Source organism: Dama dama, chromosome 13 (genome assembly GCF_033118175.1).
Source record: "Dama dama isolate Ldn47 chromosome 13, ASM3311817v1, whole genome shotgun sequence".
NCBI lineage: Eukaryota > Metazoa > Chordata > Mammalia > Artiodactyla > Cervidae > Dama > Dama dama.
This window is the reverse complement of record NC_083693.1, coordinates 23,159,971-23,180,277: the sequence shown is the minus strand read 5'-3', so window position 1 is coordinate 23,180,277 and position 20,307 is coordinate 23,159,971. Positions and strand designations below refer to the sequence as shown.

The window sequence follows — 20,307 nt, the reverse complement described above, 5'->3', positions numbered from 1 at the left end:
TTTGCATTCATAAGAATATCAAAAAATGTATAATACTAATGAGAAATATCCAAGACATATTAAAACACAAACTTCTTATAGAGATTAATAGAAAAAAATTAATTGGAAGATACAAACTTGGATTGAAACATTAGATATATTGATGCCATTAATCCTTGTTGAACTAGTTTTTAGGGTGAAATACAATCCTAATTAAATTCCAGTGGGATTTTTTTTTAACTTGGTAAAAGATTCTAAAGCTTATCTGAAAGGAAAAACAAAGATGAAAATAGCTAAGAATTGCTTAAAGAGTATCAAGAGGTCAAGGAAATACTCCCCTAAGAGATTTAACTACATTATTATTGATAAAGTAAATTAAAACAGTGTGGTGCTGGTGTAAGACTATGAAGACCAATCAATGAAGTTCTGAAATCTATTATATATCTAAAAAAAAATCTGAGGAATCACCAAAAAGCAATAGTTGGGGGCGGGGGCATAAATTAGGAGTTTGAGATTAACAGGGGGCTTCCCAGGTGGTGCTAGTGGTAAAGAATCTGCCTGCCAATGCAGGAGATTTATAATAAGAGGCGCCGTTTCAATCCCTGGGATGGGAAGATCCCCTAGAGTAGGAAACGGCAACCTGCGCCTGTGTTCTTGCCTGGAAAATTCCATGGACAGAGGAGACGGACAGGCTACAGTGCACGGGGTTGCAAAGAGTTGGACACAAGTGAGCAGCAGAAGCAGCAACACTGTCTAGCAAGGGAACGACATTCAATATCTACATATATCAACACCTAGTACGGAAAAGGATCTGAAAGGGAATATATATACACACACACATCTGAACTACCTTGTTGTAAACTAGAAACTTACACAACACTGTAAATCAACTGTACTTCCATTAAAAAAAAAAAAAAGGAATGGTTGAATTGGGAAAAGGGGGGAATCAAATTTTATCCCCCCCTCATACCATACCCCCAAATGAAATCCCAGTATATTAGTAAAAAAAAAAAAAAAAAATCCAAAAACCTCTAGAGTTTTGGTAAAAAAAAAAAAAAAAAAAAAAAACACTAGTTTAAAAAAACAGAAAATCCAAAAAAAAATTAGTAAAAAAAAATCCAAAACATCAGAAACTGAGTGAACACTTTCTGGGCAGGAAGCAAATGAAAGTGGTGATTGTAACAGAAGGATGAGTTATTTAAACACAATATCAAAAACACCCTGCACAAAATGTAAGGGATAGTGGTTAAAAATATTTGCGAGAAATGAACAGTAGGCTTAATATCCCTCAAATACTTCTCTGCATTGGTAAGGGAAAGAGTCAGGGACAAACTGGAAAGCCAGCCACAGGACGTGTTAGAAGAAACACAAGGCAGTAACTAAACGCGTGATACATGGTTGATCTCTGGTTAATCAGAAAAAGGCACATCAGCAAAACGGGACCATTTTTGCAGCTAATCAATCATTCCACACTTTGACGGTATTCACAGAGGACTGGGTGAGACGGGGTGGCCGAGGGTGGGACAGCCTTCCCCGGGGAACAGCTCCAGCCTCCCACACCCTCGTTGCTCCTGAAGGGTCCCTAACCAAGGCTGGAGAGCCAGGAGGCTCCTGGAGCAGTTCTCTCCTGCCTGAGTCTCGGAAACCCGCCTGCTAGAAACTTGGGCTGGGGATCCCCATCCCTGTCGGAAACGTTCTCAAAGTCAGAGGGCAGTCTAAGACTGTCCTACCAAATCCTTTCCCCTCCTGCCTGGCCAGGCTTCAGACCCAAAGGCTCTCCCCCATGCCGGCTCCCCGCCACCGTTTCCCCTTCATGGGCACCCTCCTCCCCAGATCCACCTGGGCGTGTGTGTGTTTCTCAGACACCACATTGGCAGATGAAGTGACACAAGCACTTTTGCACACTGCCGAAGAGCGTGTAAATGAGCACTTCTCAGAAGCTTCTGAACAACGGACTTGGGATACTCCCTCATTCAAGAGACCACTGTGTGGTCCATAAACGTCAGGTTCAGGGAGAACCCTGACTGGGAAAATACTTATAATCTTAGCTGCGTAGACTGAGCAGCTCCGTTGACAGCATGATACCAGTGTGATAAATCATCACCTATCACGGATACATACACAGGAAAAAAAGACAGCTAATCCCCCCAGATGTACAGGGTGACTATGTTTGAGGACAGAATGATGATCTTTTTTCCCCCGTTAAACTTTTTTGCCTTTTTCATATTTTCTGCCAAAAGTATACATTCTTTTGTAACCAGAAGAAGTTGCTTTAAAAAAAAAAAAATTCAAAGTTAAGCCAAAACAAGAGGGCTCAGTAAATCCGGAGCTTGGTGTTCCGTCTGGAAACCACTGTGAAAGGAAAGAGGATCCCCCTGCCCAGGCTGGGTGGAAAGGGTGATGACGCTGAGACAGGTGGAGTGACCGTGGTCACAGGGAGGCAATGACATGTGCAGAGCACAATCTGAACCCCCAGAAGGAGTGAGGGCTTAGGGAAATACTGTGAAATAGGGGGAGAAAATAGTAAGACAGAGGTCCAAGCCAGACCAGCGGACAGTCTTCAAGGGAGATGCAAACGAGCCCATGGAAACTGCAGAAGGCTGTGGGCAGGGCCAGTTGACCAACGCTCCTTTCTCTTTTAACTTTCCTCAAAATCCCCCAGTTAAACTGTTCACCCACAGGAAGCAATGATGGCCCTTAAGAGCCAGAAGAAGATCGAGTCTCGATGGTCACGTCTGCTCCTACCTGACTCAAGGGCGGCCTCCGAGAGACTGCGCCCGCAGCCCCGGGAGCAAATGGGAACAAGACGGAGCAGAGCCCCTTCCAATCCAGGGACTCTGGGCTTCGCTGGAAGAGGCTATTTCTTAGGGCTTTGTGTTTTTCTCTCTGGCTCAGTCTGTCTTTCAGATTTGAAAGGGGATGTTTGGAGAAGATTTGGGAGTGCAGAGTACATGGTGGTCATGCATTCTAAGGACATGACTCTGAACATCCTCAAGTTGAAGGATACAGGCTTGTCGTTGCATCCTGGGGTGTGGAGAAACCCCAGGAACCACTGTGAAGGTGGGAGGTCATGAGCCAGGAGAGGTACTAATCTCTGGAAGGGCTCTTGCCAGAGCAGGTATGCCTCACATGGACAAGTAGACAAGCCCTGCCCCAGTCTGGCTTCCTGAACCAAGCCCTCGGAGGTGATCTGAGCAGAAGGGGGCCACTCCCCCTCCCCCGACTCCTTGTAAACACTGGTCCTGCAGAGACTTCTTCCAGCTCAAAAACAGGAGCAAACGAAAAAGAAGGGAAATGGGAAGAAAAAACAAACTCCCAGCCCCGACTTGAAGACTTGGAGGAAGAACACAGTTGTGGGAATGACCTAGGCAATATGTCTTAGCCCTGGTTTATAGCCTGTGGCTTGGGGGAAATTATGACTACGGATCTTCTAGAGATGCTGCAGCTTGGAAAAATAATAGCAAAGCCCTGCTTCCCGCGAGAATGCCTATGCTCAGGGACCCTCCCTCGCCACCGGTTAGGCCCTTCTCATTTTCTTTTTTGACTCTTAGGACCCTTGAGGACCACCTCTGTTCTCTCTCTCCCTTGCTTTTTCTTTTTCACTCCTGTATCCTGTAGAGAGCCACACCTGTCACACTTAAGACTTCAACCAAGAGCTCCCATTCTGGAAGACTCCCTCCGCCCCAGGACCGTTGCCACCCCCAGCCCCTTCACTGGATCTCCCTGGGCCACTGTGGGGTTGACCCACCAGGAAGAGAGCCCCAGTGGCCTCGAAGACTGTCTTTTCCAATCTGCCTCTGCCTGGAGGAGGGGGCGCGGGGCCGGTGCTCAACAGGGAGGGAGGGGTGGAGGGCCACGCCCTGTGGGGAAGACCCCAGGGAGAAGGGGCTTCTCTTCTTGCAGTCTGCACATATCAGAAATTCACAGGGATTCCCAGGATGAAGGAAAGTCCCAGGACATGTAATTTACACTCTCACAGCTGCTGAACGTCTTTTGATTAAATTCCCGAAGGGCGGCCACTCCTCCCCAGGTAGTCTTGGCAAGGCCTGCCCCAAGAAGGGGTCTCGCAAGACTCATGGTGGCCCCCCAGGCCCACACAGGACCTTAGACGCTCCGGGGGCAGGGCAGGTATTTCACATTGAGGCCCGGAAGCCAATAAGAAAGTCCACCCCTTCTTTTGGAAGCTTTTTTTCTTCCCCTCTCTCACTCTGGGCTTCCCTCTCACTCTGCATAACTCTAGGAGTAACCAGGACCAACTGAGATACTCTGGGAGAGTCGGTCAGATTTTTTTTTTTTTTAAACCAGGACTACTGCAAAAGCAATAACCTCTTATGTGGGCTCCCGTAAGAAACACCCGTTGGTGCACCTAAAGATGAAACAGAAGTTTCACCGAGCAAGACTTAACCTATGTGCAGTTCACTCTGTTTTCTATGGTTATTTCACATTGTCGGCACCTACTGAATTATTTCAGGCACATTCTCGGTTGGCAGCTGGCAGTTTAAGAAGTGCTGCCCTCGGAGATGGGTGTTATCTATCCCGTGCGCCCCCAGGCACCCCGGCAGCCTCGGCACAGGTGTCAGAAAGAACCAGGACTAGAAGGGACTGGGGATGGGGCTGCCCTCCTTCCCTGTTTCCCGGGGTGTGTCGCAGGGGACCCCTGGGGCCCTGGCAGAGCTGCCAGGCGAGGTGGATGAGACGCTGAAAATTTGCTCCTGGAATCTGGACCGTAGAAAAGGCACGGGATGAGCTGCCTCGGCAGACAGCATGCAGTACAGATGTCATTCCAGAATTTCGTGTTTCTCCAACACTCACCCCTGCATACTTCCTGTCACTTTTTAGGTTGAGGAGGCAAAAATCTCACAGCCCCCAGGTTGGGCGGTGGGTGGTGGACCAGGCCCTGTGGGGAAGACCCCGGGAGAAGGGGAAATTTCCAAGGGACACACCCTGCCTGGAGGTACAGCCCACATGCACATCCCAGGCCAGTATGCCCAGCAGAAGCACCCTTTCTGTTCCCTGATGAAGAAATACTATTCATCCCAGGAGAGGATCACTCAGGGAGTCCTGGGCTCCCGGACCCTGACTCTCAAATAGAACTGAGCTTGTCACCCACTTCCTAAGCGAATGGAATTTAGGGGTACCTGGACACCTTTAAATTCCAGCTTGAGAAGCGTGAGACCCCGACACCCTTGCACTTTGGACACAGGAAACAAGTGATGCCCCCTTCCTGCAGCATCCTCTCCTCTCTTGGGGCAAGGAGCATTGTCTGAGAGGTCCCTGTGGGGATTAAGCAGAAAGGGTGGGTGAAGCTCCTTCCCCAGCACAGACCTCTGTTCCAGCTGCAGCCCTTTCTCATCACCCTGGCTTGGCATCACCCCACCCCACCCCCCATCTCTAGGAATCTGTCGTCCTGTCCATTGAGGATGTTTCTGGTAACATCCCTCAGAGGGCCAGCACCCTGGCGTCACCCCAACATCTCCGAGCCCCGGAGTGCTTGCTGCACACCAGGGTCCGATCCCACCAGAGCTGAGTTTGCTGAGCGAAATTGGGAGCCCATCCTTTTTGTCCTCTCCTCTTGCTGAGTCTCGTCTTTGGCTCCTGGACACCAGGGACCAGCCTAGTTAGAGGGATTTTTGTCAGCCGCCCGCCATCCAAGAACTGAATTCATTTACGTCTCCAGCTCAAGTCACTGTTAGACTCTCCCCCAAGGTCTTAACAACCACCATCGCTCCAAGCATCCACAGAATGCTCACCACACCACATTCAAGCCCCAGGAAGCCTCCAAAGACGAGACAAATTCCCAACAGTCAAAGACGAGACAGATTTCCCCAGCACTCAAGGAGCTTACAATGTCACTTGGAAGACATGGTGAGCGTTGAAACCATGGACATGACAGTCCAAGCAACACAAGAAGTTGCCCACAAGTGCCCAAGATGCAGACCAAGACAGTGAGAGTTGAGCAGGGTCCCTCTGCAACTGTGGGTTCAAAGGCAGTGGTAGAAATGTGCAAGTCCCAAAATAATCAGAGACCTCCTCCCGCAAAGGCCAGAGCTGAAGGATTTGTGTAAGAAAGTTAATGGGATGAGGGGCTGGGGGTGTAGGCAGAAGGAACATGAAGAAGTGGGGTCAGCCAGGCTAAAGGCCTCTTCATGAGGCAGGCAGTTAGGATGCATGTTGCCTTCCCCACCCCCACCCCCAGCATCACAGAAAATAGTAGCCATCCATACAGAAGCAGCAGTGACGATTCAAGCCTCTGCCATTCCCAGGGGTCCTCTGACATCATCAGTGACCTAGCACATTCCTTGGGGGCCCGATGATAACCAAGGCATGGGGACTGCACCATCCCCCAGGACCGCAAAGAATGGGCTTCCCCACGCAAGCAGCCTCTCTGGATTTATTTTCTCCCTCCTCTGTGTCACTAAGTCAAGTGATCCAAAAAAAAAAAAAATTTAAAAAGCGTCTGAAAGACGAGACCCCTCCTGTTTTCTTCCCCGAGTCTGGTGCTTGTCATGGTCCTTGGAGCCTTTGATCAGAAAACCCACACAGGCATGACCCTGGGGGCCCAGAGCACTCCCAGCAGCAAGATTAGTGCTCGTAGTGGACCAGCCACTGGACAAGGAGACACGAGATCTCTTGTGACCCCCAGACCTGTAAATATCTCTGCTCCCACCCAAATCCAGCCCCTCTTCCGGGGCTGCTACGTATACGCGGCTCACCAGCTACTGCTCCGTTTCCCAGTGACGATGGCAGGTGGGACCCGGGGGGCTGCGTTCTCTGCCAAGTGAGTGGACAGGGGGTGAACCTCCTCCAGGCCGCCATGACCCCTCCACATGTCCCTCCTCACGTGCCTGGAGGGGTGCTGACTGTGGTGGCGACCTGGGAAGCCCCCCGTCAGATGCGGCAGAGCCACCGTCGGCCTGGGTCCCTTAGGGAATTTCTAGAGCAGAGAGCGTCCTCTCCCCTCGCCCATGCCAGCCATGCCCGGCTACCGCACTGGACTAGCATGCGAGAAAGAAATAAACGTCTTTTGTGTTGGAGCCCTCATAGTTTGGGTCTATTTGTTATAGCAGTTTGGCCTACCCTAACATAACCTCAAAGGCCTGAGTCTTCCTTTATCAGTCCGCTAAGTGACTAGACACCTGATTCCTCATGAATAAGCAGGGGTGTTGGCAGCCTAGGGACAGAGGCTCCTGAGCGGTGATTTAAATGAAGGGTTACACATTCACACACTCTCTCCTGCACCTATGGGAGGTGTCAGCCTTTGCCTGGGGTGCGCCTCCGGTCTGAAGGCTGGTTTGGAAGCCCATTCTCGGCTAAGAGGCTTCTCATCGGGTGGGCTGTTTTTCATTTCCACAGCCAGCTCCCTGGACTGGAGACAGAAGGCAGGAAGCCGCTGCCCTGGGCCCCAGCGTGGCTGCCATATCAGAGCTAAGTATCAACAGTTTATTGTAGGACTCCGCCCTTTCCCTCCTCTTGACCCCGCTGGTCCCGGCTCAGGGCACACACCTTGTTTGATTCTGACTGAAGCCGTTAACAGGACTGTGCGGAGTCTCGGGCAGTGCCGGGGCCAGAACCAGGCATTCAGAATGCTCAGCCACACGCCGGTCCTGACGTTGTGACCCACGTGCGTGTTTTCAGGGGCCTCCTGGAAACAACAGCGCCCTTTACTGGGCTCTAACAAAGCGATCAAATAGCGAGACCCCACCGATTCCCGCCAGGCCCCTTCTGTCGGCCCTGGAACACACTGACACGGTGCTGACAGGACACGAATAAAAGAGAAAAACCAAGAAATTCTACAGGATGGGCTGGTGTGTTTCCTCTCCATGCTTAGAACGCGCCTTTGGAGGAGAATTGTGTCTTAGGAAGAAAACTGCCGTTCTCAGCCCAGCATCATCCATGACCAGTAGGGAAGCAAGCGGTGGTCTCTCCCAGCTTGGGAGAGACGCTCGCCCTCCGTCAGCTGTTAAGACGCCCTCTAGGATGCTTCCAGAGTTTATACTTTTAAAGCAACACAGTTTTTAAAAGCATGTGTCAGCATGCCATAGAACCTGGTGGGATAGCCCCTCCCTGGGCCCCGTTAAAATATCCCCCCAAATATGCCCACACCGGGAACGATGAGGGGACCCTGGGGACCCTGCCTAACCATTCCATTTACTCACGGAGGCGGATGCAGGAGACCAGACAGTCCTCTTGAGTAGAGGTGTGCCTGCCTTGAGGAAGGCACGGGTCCCCCCTGGCCTCACCCGCCCGCCCCTGACTCTGGGATTCGGGAGTTTTACCAGACCCGAGGGGGCTCCCCCATCCTCCCAGGAAGCTGTCTCCTGACGGGCGTGGGAGGCGGGGATGCGGGGTGGGGGGTGGATGGAGCACCTGCCCTGCCCGCAGCAGTCGCCCACATCACTTCAGACAGAAGGGCTACCCGAGGGCCCACATCCGGGTTTAGCAGGTGATGATGCACCTTACCGGCCCCTGGGGGGTGGGGGTGGGCTGCTCTGTGAGTGGACAGCATCTCAGCATCTCACAGCATCGAGCGCCCCTAGGGGCTGGGATATGCCAGCTTAGACTTACAGTGGAGGACTTCTCCTCACAGGACAGGATTGAGGGAGGAGAAATGGTTATGGGGGGCTGGGGGGAAGGGCCCTGGTGACGGTTTCTGAGAACTCTGTGTGGCTCAGCCTGCCACCCTCCCCCCTCCCCAGCCTTGCTGAAGTCTTGGCCAAGTCTACAGAAGAGACCAAGAAATGTCTGGTGGGACTGGTCTGACTGGGGACAATGGGGAAGGAGCTGTGTTTCACGTTTGCTTCCTCAAGCTGCTGTCTAAGGCCAAGGGACCGTGAGAAGCCCCTTTGCGGAACGTGGCAGGAAAGCACAGGTGTGTTTTGGCCCTCTGTTGACCCCTGGCCCGGAGCGCAGGTGGTCACAGGACCCCGCAGGTCGCAGATGACACGGATGGGCGGGAAGGGGCCAGCCAGCAGGCCACGCCCCCACCCTGCCAGTGACAGGCAGGGCTCACAGGAGCTCAGTCACTCACACGCTGGGAGACGTGCTAGACTGCGATCATGCAAATACGGGGCCCATCCCATTTCTCAATGCATGTGATGTGACACAAGAGAGAATGCAAATGAATGCGTCCAGAAGACACTTAGGGCTGGATCAAGTCTTTTCTTCAATTGCTGCCTTCTGAAGACATCTAAACCCCAGTGGTGCCAGCATCTCAGGTCACAACACGAGGCTGAATGAACTTGTACTGAGTCTGGGCCGCCCAGGGAATATGCCACAAGCTGCATCTGACCCATGCCCAGGCCACCCCCAAGGCCCTGGAGCCCTGCATTTTTCCCCCTCACTCCACTGAAAGCCTGCTGGTGCCAATGCTAAGCTCTGGTTTCCCTGAAACTTGCCCCCCCCCCACCCTCAAGTCTAAACTAGGCAAAGGGGTCCCCCCAGTCCCCAAAGGCTAAGGATAGAAGCTAGAGAAAATGCACACACACTAAGCTGGGACAATACAAGCCCTGGGGGAGCCATCCTTCATCCAGGACCAAGCCAGCCTCATGGGGAAGGGGAGGGCTCTGAAGCACAGGGAGAGGGAAGTCCAGCTCTGAGAGTGAAAGATTTTTAAGCTGACCCTCAAGCAGAAAAACGTGTCTGAGAATATGAAATCTGGACCGGCAGGGCTGCTTCCCTCTGTTTTGTCGGCTGGTGTGTCCCCCCTACCGCCCCCCATGCTCACATTAGGGCTTGATGCATAGTAAATGCTCAGTAAATATTTGTGAAATGAATGAATCAAGACCTGTGCAACTATGACACTGAGGAGGGTCCCTCCCTGCCAGCCAAGCTGCCCAGGGAGGTTACCGGGAGGGCCGGCTGGCTCACTACCTAAGAGCCTCCTTCTCCCTAGAGGCCACAGGAGGACCAGAGGAGGCAGGAGGACCTCTGACTTGGCTTCACAGGCTCAGAAGCCTGGTTTTCTTTGGTATCCAAAACTGATCAACTCCAAGGCCAAACTAATCATTAAAATAAAAAACAAAAACCACCTCCTCCCAGGGGCCATTAGCATGGGCTGTAGACATACCTCCCTAGTATCTGCACCCTCCTCTCTGATCCTCTGAGGTCTATAAGCCCTTCCAACAATCCTGACTCCTCTCTCCTCCTGGGCTGTTTCCAGGACACACGTACACTGGAGAGTCCGGTGAGGAATCACGGAATCAGGACAAGGTACATTAACAACGGTGCCCAGGTGAGACTCATGTTACCATCTGTAGCTTCTCGGCATGCAAGCTGGTATAAACTCTGTAGGAAAAACAAAAGCAATGGTATAAAATACACCGAAAGCTTTTGCCCTGAGGTCCCCTTTTCAGGAATCTATCCTTCAAAATGATCAGAAAATGCAATCGTCAGAGGCTCGTGCAAGGTTTTTCAAAGCATTCATTGTAACAGTGAAAACCTGGCAGAAGCCACACAAAGGTCCTGGACTAGGAGAATATTCCGATAAAAGACAGTGCATTCCTCAGGAAACCCCATCCATGTCCTCGGAAATGGGGGATTTTGCAAATTGGCAGGAAGGGTGGGTTTTTGTGGAGATGACTTACATTGCAGAGAGCGTGCAGCGCTTGACACAAAAGAGAAAATATTCCTGTCTTTAGTTTTTGTCCCTGTGTCTCCTCGGGCTCACCCCCAGCCTCCTGACCTGGCAGTCATCTAGACCCTCTGGACTTGGCCTCCTCACTAACTCTCTCTTCCTCCTTATTTGATATTGGTAGTAAGAGAGGCGTAAATACAACACATCCTCTGTCAAATAAGGGACCACTGGCCCAGGTGCGCGTGAGACAAGGCAGAAGCAGACCCTGGGTCAGAGACACACGCTGAGCATCGTAACATTAAATAGATAAATGAATGGGTAGAATACATATGTATGGGGAAATCATTGGAGTGAATTTGAACAAATGTGAATGTAATTTGATTTCCACTTGGGTCTCTCATAATATTGCCTAAGTTCAGGGAAAAAAACAAAACAAAACAGAATACCCTACCTAAAGGCTTAGGTGGGAGTCCCCTAAAAATCTGTGGGTGCCTTATATCTGCAGGCAATTTGATCCCTCCTCTCTGGCCCTCTGAGTCTGCAGGCCCGCCCAGCATGCCTGACTCTTCTTCTTTCCTTCTGGTTGTTCCTATCCCGAAGTCCCTGAGAAAAATAAGGACTCAATAGCCAATGAATGAAGAGGCCAGTGTGAGAGGCTTCCTTGGGTGGCCCAGCGGCGGGACCCTGCAAACCCTCCCGGGAAGGTGAGCGGGCCTCTGCCCCTGACCTGAGGCTGTCTGTCTGAGTTTTGTCTGCCCCAAAGACCCAGGGCCCAGCCACCTCCCTCTGCCCGTCCCCCACCACAGCTCTGCGGAACGCTCTCCTCCCAGGGTGGGCATCTCTGAAGCTGGCCAGGAGCCCCATGGCAGGATGGTACCAAGACAAGTAACTTAAGACTTCCATTGGTGGAAATGGCCCACTAGGCCTTTGAAACGATCCCCTGGAGACAGTTACTTTAAAAAAAAAAGCAAAAGCTAGAATATTATAAAATGGACAATCTTCTTAAAGGCATCAAAGAGATAACAAGATAGTGGGGAATTTACTGGGCAGAGTCATAGAGAACCCAGAACAGTAAACCCAGCTCTCGAAGCTGCTTTTGCCTTGAGGGCACTGGTGGATCCAGATAAATCTGCTCAGAAACGGAGCTGTGCATCCAGTGGGTTTGTAGACAAAAGCCACGGCCCAAAGCCAGGGAGCCCAGTGAGCCCTCCCTCACCTCCTTCAACCCTGACCCCGCAGAAGGGCTACCCTCTGAGCGTAAGGTGGAACCAGAATGAGCCAGCCCTCCACATGCTTGCAGCTCAGCTTCCTGTCATCGAGTTGGTTTGGGCACCTCCGACTGTGAACTTGGATTATGGTAGTCCCGTCTGTCACGGCCAGCAGGTACGTGTCCGCAGCAGAGAAGTCTTCTCCGGAAGAAGAAGACAGCATCATCCTAAGCTTCTAACTTTTCCTACAAAGAGACAGCCATCCTGGAACTTCTTCCCCACCAGGAAATTCTGGTGGGTCCCGCTGCCTAGAGACTCACGGGAGTCACCTGTCAGAGATGCTGAAATGTCTGAGCCTGGGGGCAGACCCAACCTGACACCCTCCCCTCACTGCAGCGGGCCCTCGCTGGGCCCTTTTCTGGGATGAAACTGGATCTAGATGCCTTGCAGGTTGTCTAGGAAATCGGCTAGATAACTTCTGGTGGGCTCATCCTGCCCAGGTGACAGTTGAAAGAATCCAAACTGGAGCCATCGGCACCCATCCCCTCTTCTCCCACATTCCTCTCTGCAAAGGGTCATGAGGCACTCTCAGGAGCAAGGTAGCCCTGCCCTTGGAGAGAAGATGTCTGACACGGGGAAATCAGGCTCTCTGGCAGGAAAGTAGCCCCCGTGATGGTCTCTGGACACAGCCCACCTTGTAGCCATTCCTCCCTTGAGCCTCCCTCTGAATCCTCCCTCCTCCAACCAGAGTCCCCTTCTGTCCCTTCAAGTTCAATTCAGGGCTGGCTGACCACCGCCTGTCCACCATCACCCCTTCGTGCTTTCAGCAGGATGGCAGAATTTTTAGCTGCTGGTATTTGTCTTTTGCTTAGCATAAATTCCACGGCAGCAGAAGCTACGTCTGTCTTGTCCGCCCGGGTGTTCCCAGTTCCTAGAACAGTGCCTGGCAGAGTAGGGCAAATGAATGAAATCACAGCATCTCCCATAAGGCCCAGAGACTTGGGACGGCCAGTGAAGTACTGAACGCAGTGACTACTGCAGTGATGTACTCCCCCCTTCCTTTACAAAATACGGGGGCCCCTCCTCTTAGCTCACTTCATTTTCCTCTTCTTTTGTCTCCTCCTTTTGTGTGAGACTTTTCAGGTGACTGGATCGTGGCTGGGCTTTCAGAGTACTCTTAAAGTGAAATGCTGGTTGACATCATCCTTCACTCTAAAACTATTTCCAAGGTCACTGATCGCCCAGGTCCTCAGACGACCATCATTGTCACTATCAAAAGTGATCACTGCCCCCCCGACCAAGTGCCCAGACTTGGCACACACACATACACAAAGCATTCAAGTCCACGGCCACCCGGAAGCTAGAGCATCATGAGGGAGAAGCTGACTAGTGAGTGCTGGCTGACCTTGCGGTTATGTCAACAAGTACGTGGGGGCAACATCAGAGTAACGGCCCCTTTTGAGACAAAGAGTGCGGATTGCTTGGGGCAGGGGCAGCAAGGAAGGGTATGATCAGGACTCATGGAAGAAAGAGGTGAGGTTCCCCAGAGCCTGAGGGAGACCATCCCAAGGCTCAGTGAAGAGGGTAGACTAAGTGCCCCCAACAAGCCAGGGGAGGGTCGATGCTTTTGATTGAGGGGAAGGAATCAGGGAGGCAGGGTGGGGGGAGAATACAGTCAAGAGAGGGTGGGCGAAGAGAGGAGTGTCGGCAAGACTCCATGCGAGGTTGGACGCTGACCGGGGGCCCAGGGGACACTCCAGTGGCAAGAGGAAAGAAGGTTTAAAAGCAGCAAACGTCTGAAGCCCCCTGTAGAAGTGTGTGCACGTGTGCCTGTGACACACAGGGTCAGCCCTCCCCAGAACACCCGACCCCCCCACCCCGCCCCGTTCCTCCAGAAAGTCAAAGCGCTGCCCCTGAATATTTTATATGACGAAGTCTTAATGGCTTCTCACACCCAGGGCGACCTGGTAAATAAATACAGCAGATGTGCAGAAGGCAGAAACCAGGAGGCCAAAACGACCCCATGGTCTCAAACCTGCAGGCGACCGAGGACAGCGCGCAAAGGGCGTTGGCCTCTGAGATCCCCCTATCTTAGATGCCTACAGGGCCCGGGCCACCTCGGAGAACAGACGCCTCTGCAGAGCGCCACCCCGGCCACCCAGCAAGGTGGGTGATGTCACCACAGAGAAGCAGACCTTGAACTGGATCTGAACTGGAAAGGGAGGGCGTGTGGCTCATCCAGGAATCACGGAGGAGGCTGGCTGGATGCAAACGGGGCGGGGGGCAGGAGCGGACGCTGAGGTCGGCCGGGGAGTTGGGGGGGGGGGGGGGGGGCAGCGTGTCGGGGTGTCAGGCTGCCAGCACCGGCCGCGGTGCTCTTTGGGCCGGCCAGGTGAGGTTCGGGGCTTTCAGACTGAGTCTTGGCGCCTGACTGCCTTCAAGAACGCCCTGACGGCGGTCTCCCTCAGAGGCACCGCGTTGTCAATCTGAGGTGTGTTTGTGTGTGTGTGTGTGCATTTATAGGGTGGCCCGAATCCACCCTCGGCCCCGAGGGCAGTCGCCACAGCCTCTCGAGTCCGGGGGTGCAGGGCCACAGCCCCCAGCACCCCGCGCCGCCCCTGGCGGGGCGCCGAGAGCCGCTAGGCGGAGAAGGCGGCGGCCTCCAGCTGGGTCTTGCTTAGGGTTCTGGGTACAGATGCTTCGGGCTGGGCGGGAACTTACCCCCCGTTGGGGCGGAGGGCTGAAGCTCCCGCCAGCTCCGGAGCCCGAGTCTCCTCAAGTGTGGACCGACAGTGCTGGACTCTGTGACCCCAACCTGAACCCCAGCCCCACACATCCCCGCGTCGTCTCGCTCCGCGGCGCTCCATCCCGGGGTGCGAACTTTGGGATCGGATCCGTCCCAGGCCGATCCTAGGACCTCGTCCCAAGGATGACCATCAGCGCCGCAGGGGTAAGCTGCAAAACTTTCAGCAGAAACCTCTGATGTAGTACATAGCAGTGCGCGACGGAGGCGGCATCCCATGTCGGTGGTGCCCAGACCTTCTGAGAACACGTAAGACTGAACCCAGACCTCCCTCGACGGCCGCTTCCAGGACAGGGCAGCGGGGGCCAGTGCTCCGGAACCACCCCGCTGCGCACCGAACCACCAGGAACACGTGCTGAGGCCACGCCCACGACGGCTGTGGGAAGCCAGGTAGGGCTCTGATGCGTCTGCGGCGCGCAGGTCCGGAGCCAGGGCAGCGGCTGCCCTTTGTGAGCTCCGCTCAGTGACACACGGACGGTCCCCGAGCTGCTCGACCCGGGTGCAGACAGCCGAGGGTCAGAACCACACACAGCCGGGCCTGGGCAGCAGCAGAGATGATGCTACACCGTGACGAGCCAACTCAGGTCAACCTCACCCTTCCCTAGGCTCCAGGCTGAAATACCGGAAGGGGCCTAAAAGGGAGGAAAGAGGAGGAGGAGAAAAAGAAACTAGCTCTTTGGGGTGCAGTTCAGACCCCAGGGGCCTCACTCTTTGGATTTGGCCAAGGGGCCCTTCCTGTCCTCTACTTTTGTGGGTATCAGTTAGAGATGGAGTCCCTCGGTGGTGCAGTTCTCCAAAATACAATGCCAAATCTCTTTTTAAAAGTTTTAAATATTTGTGGACATGGGGAAATGCTCATGATGGTTAAGTGAAAAAATCAGGTCATATGACCCAAATGTGTAGAGAACAGTTGAAAAGGCATAGAAGTGTAAGCAGAGCTGGCTCCTTCCCTTGTCGAGGCTTCCGAGGCCCCCATCCACCCCCATCCCTGCCACACCTTGTCACCCTGTAATCCCTCTAGGTCACCATGTCTGGCCTTCCCTTCAGACTCAACTTCCCGAGCCTTCCAGTTACAGAGCCCTGCATAAGTGGGTCTTTGCTAAATGCTTGCAAATGATAGATGCAGATAAATGACCAAAGGAAGGAAGAGAGGAAGGAAGAGAGAAAGGAAGGGAGGGAGGGAAGGAGGGAGGGAGAGAAGGGGAAAACACCAAAATGCCATTCAGAGTTATCTGATAAGATATTTTATCTTCTTTATAATTGTCTTCCATAATGTCCCCCATAAAAACATTGCTTTTATAATAAATTCACTTTTAATCAAAATTTGCTTTTTAAATCAGTCTGAAATGTTTTTCTCATAACTTCCAGTCCTATTTTTTAAGTGAATTCAGAAGACACCACACTAGATTGTGTCTCTACAGCATTCACACCTTTCGGAGCTGATGCTGGACATGTGATGGGGCTTCCCTGGTGGCTCAGATAAAGCCTGGTAAAGAATCTGCCTGCAATGCAGGAGACCCCAGGTTCAATCCCTGGGTCAGGCAGATCCCCTGGAGAAGGGAATGGCAACCCACTCCAGTATTCATGCCTGGAGAGTTCCACAGACAGAGGACCTTGGCGGGCTATAGTCCACAGGATCACAAAGAGTTGGACTGATGGACTAACACTTTCAATTTCATGCACTTGTTAAAGAATGGGAACTGGGTCTTCAGGATCGGGGTACCCCCATTTAAGGACATCTAAGCTTCCACTGAGGGAGGAAAGCAGAGATGCTGGGGGTGTGGGATCCTTTTGGACCATGGGCCCCTTTCACCATGAAGTCGGCCCCTCTGAAGTGCCCAGGAAAAGAACAGAAAGAGGAAGGAAGACAACCTACCAGGTCTGACATTCCCTCCACCCCAACTTTGCTTTTCCAAGGCCCAATTCACTCTGCTTTTAAGAAACAGAACTTATCTTCATGGAGGAGGGGCTGGATAATGCAGGTAATGAAAGGGTCCCCCCGTAGCCTCCTCTCCCCACCCCACCCTCCCTTCTCCCCACTGCCCCGGACCCCACTCCCCCCCAGCTCCTGTCGACACAAAGGTTGGCCTGCCTGCCTCACCTTGCCGCCTCTCCACCAGCGAGGGGTGCACAGTGGACAAAGCGGGGCAGTGTGCCGTGCCCCTGGGATTTTTTTCTAAACTCCCAGGACCAGGGACCTGCCCGTGGTCCACCATCTCTGCCCCTCCCAGCCCCAGGCACCCTGCTGGACTCCCAGCTCAGAAAACATCCAAGGCAATCAATGCACACAGTTGGCGCCAGAAGAGTTTTTATTTAAGAGCCCATGGTGCCAGAGCTCTGGCATCCAGAAGGTCATCCTTGGGGGCTGCCTCTGCCAGGCCCGGTGGCAAGCACCTGGTGTTTACGCATCAGGCAGAAAATTCCAGCTTCTCCGAGGATACAAAGGCGAGTGGGGGCCATGGCTCCAGTTCAAAGGGTACACAGCTCCCAGGTGAGTCACCCCCTGCGAGGACACAGTGGACGGCGGAGATAAACCCGGCCCAGTCCTCCGGCAAACAGGGTGGAGAAAGGGAGAAGGAAGGTCAGCGAAAGCAGTGCGGTCCTGGGAGGCGCCAAGGGGCAGCGTGCCCCCATCTTCAGGTTGGCCATCCCCAAGCATCGTCCTCTGTCCCCCACAGGCCAACGGGTCAGCCTGATGGGCCCAGTGGGGTTGGGGGCCAGGGGACCCCAGAGCAGGGCAGCCCCCTTCTCGGGAAGAATTTGAAGAATTTGAATAGAGGAGGCAAGTGGGAAAAAGCTGGAGTTTTTAATCCCAAGCAGTGGAGGAGCCAATATACAGGCAAATATGGGAGCCCTGCAGAACGCCAGGAAAGAGGAGATAGAAAAATTTAAAAAACATCCTTCCAGAAAGAACAGAGTCCCCAGGCCCCCAAGGCACTGCCCAGAGACTTTAGCCAGAAGGACACTGGGAAGCGGGAGGCCTCTAGCGTCCTGAGAAGTCAGCCGGAGGCCCCGCTTCCAGAAGCCGGCAAGTGTTGAGCGCTGGAGCTATGTGATAGCCCGCCACCCGGACCCCCGGCCCCACCTGCGGCCGGGTAGGCTCCTGGACCACCCTGGCCTGGACCAACAGCAAACACAGTCCCTGGCAGAGGGTTTTTTATCAGCCAACTAGATCACCATTCATTTAAATTATCACAGTGATTTTTTTTTTAATTCCATTTCTAAGACCAACAACGTAAAACGGTGACAGGGTGGAGAAAAAACAGATATTACTAACTGAAGGGGACGAGCACTTTCTCTTCTCTTTGGAGATGGAGAAATGATCTCACGTGTATACACACACACACACACACACACACACACACACACACTCACAGCAAACACAGGTATAGGTCTCTCCCTGATATTCAGAATTCTTTGTGAGCTAGCCATTGGCCAATTCTGCTGAGCCCTTTGGAAAAGAAAGAAAAGGAACCACAAGGACTTGTTTACACCTGCTATGAGCTGAGCAGCTCTACGCCCCGCGCTCTAAAACTTGGACGCAGTCACCACCAACGAAAGGCCAGAGCTCCAGCAAGCCCAGAAAAACCACACCTAAAACCTCGCTGATCCAGGAGAGTGGACTGTCGGAAACCCACTTCTGATCTCTCTCACTTTTGTCGACAGAGTTGCTTTAAAGTTATTTTAAAAATCAGCCTGTTTCTGCCCCTCAGCAAGGCAAAAGCCCTCTGGGGGGAGGGAAGGAAGGGGTGACGTTTTAAAGGGGCGTCCAGAGGGTGGTGTCTCCTGCAGTGACACGCAGAGCCGATGTTGCACACACACACACACAGGAGTGCGCCACAGTTGCACAAATAGTGTTTGTTTTGGTTTCAACACCTCGGGTGGGACAGCTTCCAGATCCTTCACACCCCCAGCCTCAGCTGACCAGCTTGCCACAGGACGCCAACACGCTGGTGCACAGGTTTTACCTAAAAGAAGAGGAGGAACAGGTCAGTGGCCTCTGGCAGAGCCGCACACCCACTGTGAGCCCTCCCTAACCACGGCCATCCCCCAGGCCACATTATCAGCTGTCAGCCTGGCAGGGCAGGTGGCACCCCCCTTCATGCCCCTCTAGCAGCGCCTCCTGAGCTGTCACCCCCACCTCTATTCCCATCACACTGAAAAGCTGTCTTTTCAGTTCTTGAAAACTCCACCCTCCTCAACCCCAGGACCTTTGAACGTGCTGCCTGCAATGCACACCCACTCCTCCAGGTAGGGCCTTCCCTCCGCTCAGCTCCCAGCTCAGCATCCTTTCCTAGGTCCCCACACAGACCTCTGTACACAACCCCTCTTCTCCTTGTAACCCTCCTTCCTAGCACTCCTGCGGGTATTTATACCAGTGCTTGGAGAAGGAACTGGCAACCCACTCCAGTATTCTTGCCTGGAAAATGCCATGGACGGAGGAGCCTGGTAGGCTACAGTCCATGGGGTCACAAAAGAGTCGGACATGACTGAGCAGCTAAACAGCAACAATGACATAATCACATGAAAAAATAGTAGGGACTTAATAGAACTTATAAAATAACAAACTTCTCTGCATGATGTTGTTGTTGTTCAGTGGCTAGGTTGTGTCTGACTCTTTGCAACCCCATGGACTGCAACACATCAGCTTCCCTGTCCTTCACAGTCTCCCAGAGTTGGCTCAGGCGCATGTCCATTGAGTCAGTGATGCCATCCAACCATCTCATCTTCTGTCACCTTCTTCTCTCCTGCCTTCAGTCTTTCTCAGCATCAAGGTCTTTTCCAGTGAGTTGGCTCTTTGAATCAGGTGGCCAAAATTTTGGAGCTTCAGCTTCAGCATCAGTCCTTCCAATGAATATTCAGGCTTTATTTCCTTTAGGAGTAACTGGTTTGATCTCCTTGTTGTCCAAGGGACTCTCAAGAGTCTTCTCCAGCAGCACAACTTGAAAGCATCAATTCTTCAGCACTCAGCCTTCTTTATGATCCAACTCTCACATCCATATATGACTTCAAGAAAAACCACAGTTTTGATGTTATATGATCCCAAATATAAATATCAGGTAGCTAATTACTGAAAGATATGGACACCCTATTTTTAGGAAATCCACACTTTATTTGGGGGGAAAGGGACATGATAAATGTAACTTATTTCAAATGCTTCAGAAAAAAATAATCTGAACACACAGAGCCACCATAAGGTGAATGAGGCAAAATATTAAAATAGGAAAATCTAGGTAAAGTGTATCTGGGTGTTCCCTATACTCTGTTTTGCAACTTTTTTAAACTTTGAAGTTATTTCCAATTTAAAACAAAAATGGGTATCCTCATATTGACCACTAGGGTCCCCTACTCAACAGAGTAGAGAAGAGAAAAGATAAATCCCCACGGCCATGTCCACGCTGTGAAGGCTGGCTTTCTTGGATCACCTACATGCCCCCTTCTCTGGGTTGGGGAGTGGGCGGCTCACTCCCACTGACTGACATCCATAATCCGCAGAGCCCAGGCACTCACCCCCGCTCTACAGACGCAGCCTGAGGACCTCCCAGCGGCCCTGACCCCCACCATCGGGCCCTCCACTGCATCCGGCTGCAAGTTCAGCATTGACCGTGAGGGGCAGGGGCCAGGACACTGGAGACAGAGCCACAAAGGTTTCAGAAAACAAGAATCGGACCAGAGTAAAGGGACCCAGTTCCCAAGAGCTATCCCTGAGCAGACCTGCAGGTAAACAAGCATACACCAGCGAA

General features: G+C 52.5%; 1 protein-coding gene across 1 annotated transcript in view; it reads right to left on the bottom strand.

Moving 5' to 3' along the window:
* Positions 1 to 16,854: 16,854 nt before the first annotated feature.
* Positions 16,855 to 20,307, bottom strand: part of FAM174B (family with sequence similarity 174 member B) — a 40,156-nt gene continuing 36,703 nt past the window's right edge. Inside the window, exon 3 of the mRNA XM_061159591.1 lies at positions 16,855 to 18,531. Coding sequence (XP_061015574.1) covers positions 18,528 to 18,531 — 4 coding nt within the window. The 3' untranslated portion in view covers positions 16,855 to 18,527. The remainder of the gene's footprint in view (positions 18,532 to 20,307) is intronic.